We start from the raw sequence: 15561 nt of genomic DNA on the forward strand, positions 1-15561 counted from the left end.
GGCCTCTTTTCTATTTCCTGTACTGGTGAGTTAGCAGTAGTCAAGGATGAACTAAGGGTATTGACTACTTGTTATCTTTCTCTGGGTTTCTATACTAAATCACAAGGTTAGTAAATTTCTAGGGGAAAAAAAAATGATCCTTTATGTATAGCCCAAGTTTGCTTTTTGTATTAGTGATCTACTGCTACATAACCAATCACTGCACGCTTAGCAGCTTAAAAAAGCAGATATTTATTATCTTGAAGTTTCCGTGGGTCAGGAGTCCAAGTATGGCTCAGCTAGGTCCTCTGCTCAGGGTTTGCAAAGCTGAAGTCAAGGTGTGGGCTGGGGCTGGGCTCTTACCCGAGGCTGGGGATCCTCTTCCAGGCTCACTGGTTGCTGGCAAAATTCATTTCCTTGAAGCTGTAGGGTTCATAGCAGCTTGCTTATTCCAGGCCAGTGAAAGAGAGTCTCTGACTTGCTTTTAAAGGGCTCATCTGACTAGGTCAGGCTCACCTAGGATCATATCCTTTTGATGACCTCAAAGTCAGCCGATTAAGGACCTTCATTATATCTTGCAAAATCTCTTTACCCTTGCCATAGAATAGCACATAATTGGGAGAGAGACGAGTCTATCTCTTTTGCCATATTCCACTAGTTAGAAACAAGTTACAGGTTCCACCACACTCAATGGGAGAAGGTTACACAGGGTGTGGGTCACTGGGAGTCATTCCAGAATTCTGCTTCCCACAGCTTGATTCTTTAAAAAAAAAAAAGTATGGGTAATGGCAAAACCCAAAATCTCAAGTTTAAATGGGAGTAGCACAAAATTTGGGGATGGAGAACATGATTTCCTATGCTTACCCTAGCTTACACAGATGCTCTGAAATTAATGCAGATGCCACCAGGATATAAAATGTGCTAGGAATCCTGCCATTTTTGGGTACTGCTTCTGAGGAAAAACTGTTCCCCTGGTAATTAGTAAAAAAACCCCACAAAAACAAACACATGACTCGGCGAATTTATCTTTTTTTTCCTTCTTGACATTGGCAGTGATAGAGCAATGCCATTGTACACAGTCAGTGTGAGGTCGGCTTGCGAGTCCCTACAGATATGTGGTTACCTCTCGACTTTCTCTCTCTTTTGCTTGGGCAACTGCCACATTGATGCACTGAAGCCACTCTTCGGCGTTCTTCTCATCCTTGGCCTTGAAGACATAGGTTTTATTGTCTGTGAAGATTTCAAAAGCCCGAGGGAGTGAGCGGTCCCTGCGTTTCCTGCCCACAACCTTCACGCTCTGTACTTTGCTGAGTTCTATTGGAGAGTCATCAGGATCGTCTTTCTGAAATGCATATGGGAAGTAAAATACATGAGCTGGCTGGCTCCCAGAGTATGGGAAGACCTCTGGCTACTGGAGACTTTTCCAAGAGGATCAGAATCCTTTCCCTTCATCTGGCTCAAAGCCTTTGTTATTTGGGGCACCATTGCCTCAAAGGGTCGTTAGAACAAGAAAGGAGTGAACAATTGGCCCTTTGCTATTATATCATAAATTGGCACAAGATAGCTAATTTATAGAAATTAGGCCTTGGGATTGGAGAAAATGCTTAATTCATATTTCTTTGATTTTATGTCATTTTCTATTAATATGAAAACTTCATTAGTAGAGCAAAACTTAACAGTGCAATTTGGAGTACCGTTAACTCAGAATTTGAGATAATTTGGGAAACATGGAATTTAATTTTACTTTGTGCTATATCTGAGAAAGGGGGGTTAATAGATAACAAGGGTTTCAGTGTTTTAAGTAGATCATACTGTTTTTGAAACTCTGTGGAACTTTGGAAGCATCATTTGTCTGCTCACATGAATAGTTTTAAGGGGTCAGATACTTGTTTAAAGCAATTTCAGGTCTTTAACTCTGTTTTGTCTCCTGGAGAATGTACCTGTGGTTGAGGATTTTTTCAGTTCCCCTTTCCCACCTCTCCTGTACCATCACCCTTCTTCCACTTCGCAATGAAAAGATACCCTTCTCATTCACCCCAAACTTTCCATGGTGTATTATGCAACTTGGAAGAATCTCAAGAGCATCAAACAAATTTAAAAAGGCAGTACAGAATATTAATGTCAGTAAGCATCCTTCAAACAAGGCAACATTATCATCCCCATTTATTTTTGTTAAGAGATGCATTTCCAATAGCATTTCACTTATTAATGGTTAATAACTAGTAACATAATAATACATTTGGTATTATACTATGGCTTTTCATAAATGATATTTTTAAAAGAGAAAAATAAAAAACCTTAGTATTTAGAGCCTGATGGTCACAAGAAATTAAAATTAAATTTCAATTTATATACATAGTTTTATTGCAATGAAAAATGATAGGGCGTTTACAGTGAAATGCTGTGGGAGAGGTAGGATAAAAATATGATTTCAAGGAAAAATGACACAATGCAAACATTTCTGTTAAAGAAAAACTAATTTATATAATTTTTAAATGGATAGTGTTAGGTGTCAAATTGCTATGGTATTTTATTTCAGTGGTTACGTTTAAATAAAATATGTGATATTTTATTTAAAAATGAAAATGCCTATAATTCAACAGAAAGTACACTTTGTGCAACTGTTTAAATTTATGATTAAAGTGTTGATACAATTTAAAATACTATTGGTAATATAGTTCCCTTTCCAATTCTTTTAGGGGCTATATAGGATAAACTTGGAAGATATCTGCACTAGACAGTATTTGTCAGCTTATCTGAGAATAATAAAATTGTATTTCTTTGGATTAGCCTACAGTACAGAGACTGATAAGTGAAAGAACTGATAAAAAAGTTGTTATAGTTATTTCAAGAAGGACAGTGAATTAACCAAGATAGAAATGGCAAGAAAGTTAAAGGACACCATTGCCTAGCTGGTTGGTAGAGATCTTAACAGTAGAAAATTTTAGTTTTTATTTTAAAGTGCACATTTTTTCCCTCATTTATAAGAAAGGCCTTTTACAATGTGGCTAGACTGCTGACCACTGCCAGGTTACTGTGTCCCTGGGGATGAAGGAGATTTTGCTGTGGCCCTTGTACTATTTTATACTATTTCCCAATGTTTGAGCCATATGTTTTGTCAGGTTTCTGGAATGTTAAACCATTATTTCCCGATAAAGATGTCAAACAGGTTCGCCAACTATAAAATAGTTTATTCTGTAAACTTTATTAAAAAGCTCTGAATCAAGAAGGATAAAGGTCATTATTTGAGTTCAGGAAAAACACTCTTATGCACTGACTCTGCTTTGACTCAAGGGATCTGAGAAGTCACTACATTTTGACTTGTATTCCTGACTTTTTAAATGGAAACAGGAAATTCAGATGGCCATTTGAACCTATATTAAACAAAAATAATGTTTCTTAAACCTCCAATAACTGTCTAAATTGAACACACTATACTTCCCTTTTAAAAAGATCTTCAGCCACAGAAAAATCCATCTGTCTATTTTATTATACACACAAATGAAGAAAGTAACCTGAGTTTAGAATAGGTGACTTCAAAGTCTTTTTTTACTCAAAAAGTTAACATGAAGTTTTATAGATTGAAAAAGCACTGATCAGCATTTGTCAGATTCAGATATGCCATATTTGATTCTATTGGGTAATATAAATTTCATAATGAGCACTCTAAAAATATAGTGCATATATTCTCAGTGCATTATGTTTTTAAGTAATTTAAGACCTTCCATTAATTAATTCAGATGCAGTTGGCTTTGCCACTGGCTCTGTGTGTAAGTGTACAAGGAAGCAGGACTAAGGACTCACTTAAGAAATGTTTGGTGTCGTACTGCCCAAGCCTGACTCCAGTTTTGCCCTCTTTACCTTACTGGCTCTATCTTTGGTCAAGCCAATCAGTCTCTTTGAGCCTTGTTTCCCCTTCTGTAAAGTGGCAACAATAATAGTGCTGACCTCAAAGGATTGTTTGAGGCAATCCAGGGTGGCATGTGGTGAACTCTGATGAATTTCTATTATTATTATTAATTAATTATTATTATATTTCAAAGTAGCCAAGAAGTAGGTCAAGATTTTATTTCCCTGATCCTGATTGAGTAGATTTGAATGACAATCAATCTGATTTGAAAAGAAGAGGAAAACTTGACATTGTTAATAGGTTTCCCCCTGAAAATTCAGAATACAGATATTTCCTCAGCATCCTTGTTCACATGGAAAATTCTATTAAGTAAATATTTATTAATTATTTTAGAATCCCATTTTATTCATTCACTGAATGAAAGATAGCATTTTCCCCCCTAATCAAATTAAACTTTGGTGATTTCAAAAGTAACTTAAAGTAGACCAGCCTTTTTTTCCTCCCTCCCTGTCCATGGTTCCCCTTCCTTCGGTCCCCATCTCTAAATAAAACCTGTAACTATAAAAGAAATCGCTGTCAATATGATGAGCCATAAATGTATGTAGGTGATCCGCAGGAAACCAAAAGGCATGGTGTCGCAGTCAAGAGCAGTTTATCATCTAAAAACTTAAGTCAACAAAAAATAAACAGCTCCCATAATAAAATGAAGACGGACAGTGAACCAACTAACATAGACATGAACAGAATGGGCAGTGAAAGGAACATGATAATAAAACAACACTGTAAAATTGTAAAATGGAGAAGAAAAAAAAATATTGATATTTAACTCGAGACAAAATGCCTACTTAGCTGGTTGGTGGAAATCAAGACTTTAAAAATGCAGGTGTAATAAACAGCAGAGGAACTTACAGACTTTCCTTTTTGAAACAGAAGTTGGTTTCCAGCCAGTGTGAAGTAACGGGTTTTCCACCTTTTGATGAACTTCCATCTGACTTGCTTCTCTTTAAGTTTCCCTTCTATGAGAGGCTGGCCGTCTTGATTTACAACTGTTGAAGAATGATCAAGCCATTTATTTTTCCGTTAGTTATTTGGCAAGTGATCAAAAGTCAGAATTGTCTAGGGAACCAGAACCCAGTAAAGCATATTTGGAAAGTGGTCTAATAAATTATGAATTTGGTTAACCTTTCTCCCTTTGTCCCTGAAAGGATGCACAGTTTGGATGATGGGAAAGTGTTGAAAGACCTCAGAGAGATTTTTCAAAAGAAATATGGTCCAGAAAAAGAGCATCTGGTTACCAGTTTCTAAGGTTGATCCAGATAGCCTGCTTTCTGTGCTTTGTAACTACTTTGTTTCATGATATTCTGTTCACATGAACCGCTGAGAAATATAACTTCATAAATAATCACAAAACACATATATTTAGCTATTTGGCAGCAAAAGTCAACACACTGCTCCAAAAAGACATGTTTTCCTAAAGCCATAACAGCTGCAAAGGCAAATTTACCCAGTTCTTTTGAACATTATATTTCCACTCTCTGGAACCTTACATACTCTCTCTTCACCTTCCATACTCCCACTTTGCCTAGTTAACAACCAATAATGCATGTTTCATCTCCAGTGTTGCTTCCTTTGGTAGACTTTCCCAAAACCAGAGTGGCTTTTCCTGTTATATGTTCTCATAGCATCTGGCATGATTCTTTTATATCAGGCATCGTCATCTGTAGATTGTTAGTAGTGTTTAGCTGATAAATGCCTTTTCCCCCCATCCAACTGAAAGCTCCCTGAGGGCAGTGCCCCTGCTTTGTTCACTGTTGTATCATCAGGCCTTCAACACAGTGCCTGGAAAATAACAGGAAGCCTATACATATTTGTTGAATGAACGGATTAACTAGACATTGAAGTAGAGTGTTTATCATTACACATAATCATAGAATTAGAAAGATGAGTTAGCATGTCAGAAGGTTAAAAGGAAAAATTTATTTTTTTAAAAAAAACAATTACATTAAATTCACTTTTTAAATTTATATAAAAGCATCTAATTTCTGGGGAGTATGACAAAATTTACTTCTACAGATTTATGTTCAATTTTCACAGCAATTGGAAAGGAATGACATGTTTTCTATCACTTGGAAATTTGGACAATGCCTGTTTGACCATATCCTTACTACCCTACTATTTCCCTTTTCTAATTTAGATCCAATAAGTATCTCAGGGGAAGATTTGTCCATCTTGACTGCATTTTCAAGGTAAGAATAATGAAATAGGTAGCTTTCACAAACAAAGTTCTAATGAGGCGAGTTTGGCTTTTTTCCCTTGTCTGAAAAAGTAGTCAATTAGATGTCTCAATGTCAATCCCAAATTAAGGCTGAAAACAGAAAATACATATCATGGGGTGGATGGGTAAGAGATCAACCAAAGGACTTGTATGCATGCATATGAGCATAACGAATAGACACAGACACTAGGGGGTTGAGGGCATGTGCTGGGGGTGGGGGGTGGGCGGTGGTGGGAGTGTCAGGGAAAGGTCAGTGGGAGATAAAGGAGACTTAATGTAATACTTTAAAGAATTTTAAAGAAAAAAATGATTTGTGTTCTGCTTTGTTTTATTAGGAATCAATCATCTGACTTAGAACATTCTTGAAGCTAGTAATATTCTTTGCAAATTTAAATTTTCATAAACAAGGAGCTTCCTTGGTGCAGGCTCTCTGCAGTTACTTCAGGTCCTACTGCAGGTAAAGTTAGCTCAGGCGAAGCACTTAGGACACAGGTCTTCTCCAGGTGCTCTGCTTTCCTTTCACACAGCGTCTGCCTGGGCTGTGTGTTCAGTGAGTATTTACTAACAGGGTGCTGTGGAGGCAGAATGGCGGGCACAGTGGCCTGCCTGGGAAGAGGAGGGAAAGGTCCAAGAGCAGATCCAAGAGGAGAAAAACAGGAAACAACAAGCCACCAACAACAAAAATCCAAACCAAAGTAGCTTACCATTTTATTATTTATTTGTTTATCTATTTATTTTTATTAAGGTATTATATGTGTACATATCTTTCCATTGTCCCCCCCTCCAGTCCCATATATGCCCTCCCCTCCCCCCCCCCCGATTTTTTTGTCCATTGGTTTTGCTTATATGCATGTATATAAGCCTTTCGGTCGATCTCTTATCTCCCCCATATCTCCCTATCCTCCCCGCTGTAATTTGACAGTCTGTTTGTTGCTTTACTCTCTGTATCTATCTTTTTGTTCATCAGTTTATAATGTTCTTTATTATCCATAAATGAGTGAGGTCATGTGGTGTTTCTCTTTCATTGACTGGCTTATTTCACTCAGCATGATGTTCTCCAAGTAGCTTACCATTTTAAAAAAGATATATTTTTTATTGATTTCAGAAGGGAAGGGAGAGGGGGAGAGAGATAGAAACATGACTGATGAGAGAGAATCACTGATTGGCTGCCTCCTGCCTGCCACACTGGGGATCCAGCCCACAACCCGGGCATGTGCCCTTGCCTGGAATCAAACCCGGAACCCTGCAGTCCACAGGCTGATGCTCTATTAACTGAGCCAAACCAGCTAGATCTAGATTAAAAAAAAAAAATTAACACCATGTCCATGCTTTCAAATTAGAAAAAAAAAATTGCTAACCTAACTGTAATGTTCAAGGACTTTTAAATAAAATTTCAGAAGAGTTAGATTTGAGTCTTCTCAACTACAGTTTTCTGATCAGCAATGAGGAAATAACAATAGCTCTCTCCTGCTTGCCAAGACTATTGAGGGATCAACATCAGAATAAAGAAATATATGTGAGGACACTAGGTAGGTGGCAGAGCACTCCTCTCACCCCCTGTCACTACTTTTATTAAAGACTTTACTTCATAATTTGTAATCACATTGCTTTCTTCCACTGTTTTCATGGAAAGATGATTTAAGGCAATGTCATTTACTAACAGTACATTTTTCCTGTCTTAGTTTTCCACATTTACTCAAAGAAGCATTTGAGATAACCATGGGAGCTGAGCCCATTTGAAACCATGATTGATCTAGATAATATTTAGGCACATGGGAGATTAGCTACAAGTATTTCTCCTCAAGGCAGACCCAAATGTTTCACTTGAAGAGTATGCGTCAGAGGTTTGTGAGGAGCACTTGGCAAAGGAGTTGAAGGAGTTGTCTGAGACAAGATTAGGGTGGGTTATCACGCCCACATACCCGCATGGCCATAATGACAGTGGAGGACTCAAGACAAAATGATAGTCTTACTTGAGAACAAAGGAAAAAGGACTATAGAGAAATGCTGTTAAGAAAAGATTTAAAAGTCAGTGGAAAGGGTCTTAGGAACTTTTACATAGCTACATGTGAGGGCTCCAGTTTAGGCATCAGAGTTAGCGTTAGATAATTCTGTAAAAGACAGGTTGTTTATAGCTGTAGGATTAATTTAAAAATAGTTTCAAGAGGCAACAACAACAACAAAGACTTCAAATTTTTTCCAGCTGCTATCTCATGTCTTAATTTTTTTCAATTTGTCTAGCATATGCATGACTGACCATGTGTCATTTTAATAGGTCTATTGCCCATAGCATGTCCTTGTATGTAAGCAATAATTCTCATATAATATTATAGTCTCTTTATGCCTAAAACATGAAAATAATTCTTTCGAAGGATGATCATATTTCATCGTATTTGAAAAATACGATTCAGAATGAGACTATTAGGGAATGAGTACATGTTTAAAACTACCTTGTTTGCAGGTAATGTATACAGGATATTTAAATATTTTCTCATTTGTCAATTAGCACATTATTTTATTCAAAGCACCACAATTTGGCTAAGACATTCTCTACCAAGCTGGATCTGTTCCTTTTCTTAATTATCAGTTGGCTGAAAGAACTATGGGATATTAAACTGAATTCTTTAGTGCTATTGGAACCTTTTATCATGTTCCCAATATAAAAGTCTTTCAGAATGCTAATACACGTTTATACAGTACTTGTATTTCTTTTGTGCACCAAGCGTTGAAAATATTTATGTTGATAAAAGATGAATTTTGACGGTGTTAATCTTATTCAACATGAGGTTGGTGAATAAGATTGAAATAATATCAAACATATACCTTAAAGCTCAGAAACCCCACTACAGGAGTAAAGCAGTAAAGAATATGCATCTATTTATCTCTCAACCACCCACTCATCTTATGCATATTTTTGGGCACAGATAAGCTGTAAGGCACTGTGTTTGGATCTGAGGAGTTATAAAGCCCAGCTTAGCGGGAGCTTGAATTTATCATCTTGTGGAGAGATAAAGCATTTTACAAATTCTACAGCTCAATATAGAGTCTGGTGAATACCACTGGAGAAGTAAAAGCCAAGCATTATAGCACTTGGAGAAAGGAAGTTCTACTTCTAGCTGTGAGGAGGTAACATGAGAGCCAGGCCCCTGCTGAAGAAGGGAGAAAGAATATTCTAGGAAGAGTGCAGAAAAGAACTGAGGTAGCAAGAGGGATATATGAGGGATAGCACATAAAAAACCCCCACACACCTAAAAAAGCTAGACGAATGAATGAACTCACAAGTAAGTCATAAAGCAGTTGCGTTGGAACACACAGTAATGGGCTGAAGGCTGAGGATATGAGGGTGATTCATAATTCCCAAATGGAAGATCCAGGAGACTGGGTATCAAATGGTCATGGGGAGGTCATACTGGGCTTTATTTGAAAGTTCTTCTGAAGCCCCATGAGGGGAGGACCTTGCTTTTTTCAAGGATGGAGGGGCCCAAAGCCTGTGAAGGTCCAGTCAGCACAGCTACCAGATGGTATCAGCTATGCTTTATGTAGGATCCTGGCAGGAGACAGATGGCACCTCAGGTTGGTAATTAGGGTGAGTTAATAAAGGGACTGTTTACATAGATGTTGGAAATATATAGGAAAAGCACCATGCTACTCTGAACCCAGAACCTATTAGGAGGCATAATAAACAGTTATCTGCCTGAAGAGGAAAAGGGAGAGGACACTTAGCACCCAGAGGTAGACCTGGGTGGAGGGTGCTGCCTGACAGGAGCTGTGGCCGTGGGTGGAGGACACAGTCAACCTGCAGTGAACAAGCAGAGAGGAAACTGGGCCTCATTCTTCTCCTTCTCTCTTTTCTATTTTTAAAATTATTATTATTCTTCAATCCTTTCCCCAGGACATGCTTTTATTTTATTCATTTATTTAAAATATGTTTTTATTGGTTTTAGAGAGAAAGGAAGGCAGAGGGAGAGAGAAACATCATTTAGGTGCCTCTTGCAGGTCCCCAATCAGAGATCAAGCCCACAACCCAGGCATATAACCTGCCCAGGAACTGAACCCATGACCTTTTGGTTCATGGGCCAATGCTCAACCATCTGAGCCATTTTAGTCAAGTGTTTATCTCTCTCTTATCTCCTGCTGGTATCCTCATTGGTCAAATGTATCCAAAAGCAAGAGCTAAGGGAGACCAGAACAAGCAGGAGAGGCACGTATTCTAAACTGGAGTGTAGGAAGCAGAAAAACCTCCTGGGACTGATGTTGACTGAGCTGAACTATGAGGGACAAGTAGCAGGTTTGAACATGAAGGAAGGAAGGGTATTTTTTTGGGGGGTGGGAGGGAAATCGTATGCAAAGGGTCAATGCTTAGAGAGGGGGCATCAAATGCATTTTGAGAATTATCACTCATTCTATGTAATGGAATCTGGTGGGACTTGAGAGCAAGGGATGAGGAGTGAGAATCAGGAGACCAATCCTCATGATCATGCAAAGTGGAACCTAAAACTTTGTAATGTAGCGTAATGAAAGATAATAATTTCTGTAGTAATACATAAGAGTATAAGAATTCAATAGTTCAAGGTTTCCATCTTGTTCTAAGATTTCTTGCAATTCTGAATGTCTTTATCCAATTATAATTTATTGAAACATGGTTTGTTTTCATTCATGTTTAGTCCTCATTACAATAGATCATATAGAGATGAACCAAAAACATTTTTCTGGTAGAGGCCTGTAGTTTACAGAAGTCCAGAGTCTGCTACCTAACAGCTGTCTGGTCCTGTGCAAGTTATTTAACTTCAGTGAGCTTTAGCTTCCTCCTCTCCAGAGTTGTCATGTTTAACAACAGGGCCACCATGAATGGCTGCGCAGGCTGTTCACTGCTGTAGAGCACACAGCCAGGGTGATGAGTAAGGGCTGAAGTTCAGCCTTAACCTTATAGTGGAAGCCATGTAACCCCAAGTGGACTTCAAACATCATCATTAAAGACACATAAAAACACCAAAAAGTTGCTACTATAATCATGATCATGATCATGACCAACATAAAATGACCACCCTCATCCTTTTACTAAAATGATGAACAGTTAGTTTTTATAAATACCATATCTTCATGATTCCTGGATAAAACCCACCCCTCTCTCCCTCCAATCTAGAATGTAATGAAACATACTTGAAAGCATTAGGCATAGTGAGAAAATTCAGCGTGAGACAAGAACCCTCTCAAGGTTCAAGGACTGCAGGCTTTGAACGTAAGGTGTGACAGGCAATTCAAGGTCCCCAAAAGGAGATAAGCTCCTGTTTTTGAGTAATTGATCCTTTTATTCACCAACATTTCCATTTTCAAGCCATCCCAATAATGGGTTGGGCTGCATTGGGAATGTTTTTCACTCTACCTGTGGTTTCTCCCCTTTCCTCCAGATTTCCTGCTTGTGCTTATGACAGTAGATGGTGATCTCCACATAAATACTATTTACCTTGCACACCGGCTTCCAGACTCAAAATCACTCCTACTGTATACTTTCCAGCTTATGCAACTTTTGCTTGAAAGTATTGCAATGAATACCCCATAATTGACCTTGTCATGAATCTAATTTATGATATTTGAATTCTTAAATACTCTTTACTGACTTTTAAAGATAAATACCTTCAAAAGAAGATATATTCTGAAAGAAAAGTTATAAATATCAAATACATAATTTTAAAATAAAAATGGAGAGAAAATATGTCTTAATATTACCCCTCCCCCTTTGAAATCCCTGCTTCTGGGACTTACAACTACTATATAGTCTGTGGGGAATTTCTTTGTATGTATTGAGAGTCTCAAATTTAGTTTAATTTCCTTCCGTGGTTTTACTGATTTTTGTGTGTGTGTATGTGCCAGTTGTAATAAAGCCAACTATGATTGCAGAGAATATGCTTAAAGAGGGATAGAAGCATTATTAAATGAGGAGGTCATGGGAGCCACAGTTAGCAGACTGAGTGTCTGTGGTTTTTGAAATCACTAAGGATCGCAGTGAATGGCATGTTTGTTATGAATATCCAGGCAGTGTATTAAAGTGCCATACCTTGTCAGTAGTGAATAAATGAGGAGGCATAATCCAGCATAGATTTTGTAACATCCTACAGGATCCTGTGGGTCCAAAATAGTACAGACAAACTCAATTTGACAGCAGACCTCTGAGGGCACTTATACATGTGACTGAATGGCTTCCTTTCTCGATCGTTTCATGCCTATCAAAATGCGATATGCTTTCTTGGCTTCTCTACCAATCACTGAAATATTGATCTGAAAAGCCCCAGGACTACTATTTTGTATGTCTGTAGAGCAATGGTTCCAAACTCTGTTCTGAGGGCCACCTACATTGGAATTAACTGCTGGGTTATTAAAAGGCACATTCCAAGGCACAACTCCAAACCTCTTGAATCACAATTTTTTGGGTAGGGGGGAGGGATCACCCTTCTTAATAAGATCCCCTGGTGATTTTACTGGAGCTTAGAAACTTCTAGGAAATGATGGAAGCCTCATGATAAATCATAGTAATCTACCATATAAGATATAATATAGTAAAACTGCAAAATCAATGATGGGAATAAAATTGTTGCCCTAGAACAGGGGTCCTCAAACTTTTTAAAGTGGGGGCCAGATCACGGTCCCTCAGAGAGCTGGAGGGCCGGACTATAAGAACTACTAATCCCTACTGTAACACCTTGGCTGCGCTCACTGCTCAAAAAACCTGGCGGGCAGGATCAGACTCCCCTGGGGGCTGCATGTGGCCCACGGGCCGTAGTTTGAAGACCCCTGCCCTAGAAGGTTTGGCTCAGTGGATTAAGCTTTATCCTGTAGGCTAAAGGGTCCAGGGTTCAATTCCTGTCAAGTGCATATGCCCGGGTAGTGGGCTCAATCTTTAGTAGGGGGCATGCAGGAGGCAGCCGATCAATGACTCTCTCTCAACATTGATGTTTCTATCTCTGCCCTCTCCCTTCCTTTCTGAAATAAATAAAAATATATTTTAAAAACATTTGAAAAATGTTTTTATGGTCTTTGCATGAATTTTTTTTTTTTTAAATAAGGTAGTAGTATAACATCATACGCATATCCTTGGCTCAAGTCAACAGAGTTATAGAAAAAAATGCTCAGAATCAGTGTTTATAGAATTTGGCTTATTTACTGTGTCATCAGTGAAACAAAAATTCTAAAGTCACTTGCCAAGAAAATAAAATTTTCAGTAGTTCTGAGCAGTAATTTTGGCCACGTCTGTGCTTTTATGAGAAGATATAAAAGAAGATTGGCACGCACATGCCAAGTAATGATTGATAGGGGCCCATTGGAAAAGATCAGGAATGGTGGAAATGAATGGAAATAGTTGTTCAATCTCAGAATTGACCTTTGAATAAGAAACGGCTGCAAATACATTTCCCATGTTGGTCCCTGTTGCCATCCTATTGATATGATCCCATGGATAGGGATTATGGACAAAATCTGGCTATAGGATTTTAGAAAGTTTTAAATGTTGAGTGCTTTCCCACACTGCCTTTACATTACATAGCTTTCCTTACATGGGGAAACACAGATCTGACATACCTGCACCAGGTCTGTGATAAGGAGGGTCACTTTGTTTGGGTTGTACAAGTTGAAAACATCTTAGCCATTCGCCCACATTCTAGGCATTGTCTATAATGTTTTTATGGAATTATTTAACACAAGTTCTATCTGTTGTGGTTGAGGCCTCAAACCATTTGGAAATAAATAGAAGTTTTACAATGTCTGCACTGGAAAGTTTATGTATGACATATATACACCATCATACTTTGCATGTATTTGATTATATGCATACACCCACAATACCTTACTTTCCGTGAAATAAAATGATGTCATACTATCTTTGAAAATAACTTATTTAAGAAGATGTTGTTTATATGAAGAATACATTTGACACACAAAGTACACCAGGAATGTCAAAATATGAATATGATTTATCTTGAAAGGTAAATCACTGTGAATTCATGAATTTGTATTTTGTTACCATTTGCCTAAGAAAAATTTTCCTAAAAATTTCTGAGAAGGTACAGACTTTGGATATTCATTTATTTGGTAAATATTTATTGTGCCAGGATTGAGAATGGATGGATCAGGGGAGCTTCCTTCATAGAACTTACTATTTACTGGGAGGAAATACATATTCATCAAACATTCACAAGTTAAAAAGAATGAGATGGCAGCTCTAATAAGTGTTATGAGAACAGGTCCTAGGTGCTATGAGGTTCTAGGTATTAGGGAGGTGACTGAGGGGTTCCCATGTCAGTGAATTTGAGTTGTAATGGAAAAGCTAAAATATATGTTAATTAACTAGGCGAGGATGGGAGAAAGAGCACTCTTGGCAGAAAAACAACACGTGCAAAAGCCTGATGTCAGGAAGAAATGGGGTGTGTATGGAAACGGATTGAAGGTCCTTCCCACCAGAGCAGAGGGGAACAGTGCATGGGACAAGATGAGACTTGGAAAGACCATTGCATTTGAGGTTGTGAGGGGCAATTTATGGAGTTTGGTCTTCAAAATAAGAGCAGTGGAGAGTTATTGTAAGGTTTTGTGTAGGGACTGGCACAATCAGCTTTTTGCTTTAAAGAAATCATTCTATCTGAGTGTGGGAGGGAGATCATTAAGGTCCAGATTAGCTCAGTTAGGAGGCTATTGCCTTTATTTTAGGTCAGAGGTGAATGCATCTTGCTCTAGGGCAATAGAGAGAAGCAGACAGAGTTGAAAGAAATTAAGAAATGCACAATATTGGGTGATGGATTGGAAAGGGGTGAAGGAGAGAACAGTGGGTTGCTGGCTGGCACAACAGAATAAGTGATGTGTTTCTTGAGATAGGAAATTCTGGAAGAAAACCAAGTGGTTTTTAGGACAAGGGTGAGACAACCATAAATTTTAATTTAATAAGCCGAGTTTGAGGTGCCTTTGAAGCAGTTGAGTAGGCCCTGGTAGATGTATATCTAGAGTTCAAGGGAGGCCTGGACTGCATATGCACAGTTGGGAGTTGTCTCATCCAAATGGTGAGTAAGCTGCAGGATCTGCAGGATTGACTGGGGATAGTGTGCAGAGTGAGGAGGAGGGAAAATGCTCTAACCGTGAATAGCTGGAGAGAGAAGAGGGCCTGGAAAGGAGGCTGAGAAGTGTCTACAGAGTCAGAAGGAGAGCAGAGGAGTGTATTACACAAGTTCAAGGAAGAAAATATTTGAAGAAGGTGGAAATGGTCAACAGAGTTGAATGCTGTGACAAGGCAAGTAGCACAAGGACTGAAACATATCCAGTGTGTGGGTGACTTGCAGGACTTTAATGGCCATAGAGATAATGGCTCAGGAGGAGAAGGAGGCAAGGGTGTGCAGAGTTTGAGCATTGGCAACTCATTTGGCTTTAAAGAGGAGGTGAGAGGCAGCAGGTGAAGAGAAAGGAGAGAGTAAGCCAGTTG

General features: G+C 38.4%; 1 protein-coding gene across 2 annotated transcripts in view; it reads right to left on the minus strand.

The window, feature by feature from the left end:
- Positions 1-210: 210 nt before the first annotated feature.
- Positions 211-15561, minus strand: part of VEPH1 (ventricular zone expressed PH domain containing 1) — a 189089-nt gene continuing 173738 nt past the window's right edge. The window contains exons 13-15 of one of the 2 annotated variants that reach the window (XM_084876013.1): positions 4739-4875; positions 1103-1321; positions 211-402 (exon numbers count right to left, since the gene is read on the minus strand). In XM_084876013.1, the coding sequence (XP_084732139.1) occupies positions 313-402; positions 1103-1321; positions 4739-4875 (446 nt within the window). In that variant the 3' untranslated portion in view covers positions 211-312. Of the gene's footprint in view, positions 403-1102; positions 1322-4738; positions 4876-15561 lie in introns of those variants that run through there. The other variant, XM_084876014.1, reaches the window with a different exon arrangement.

Source organism: Pipistrellus hanaki (genome assembly GCF_964339955.1).
Source record: "Pipistrellus hanaki genome assembly, chromosome: 2".
Lineage (NCBI taxonomy): Eukaryota > Metazoa > Chordata > Mammalia > Chiroptera > Vespertilionidae > Pipistrellus > Pipistrellus hanaki.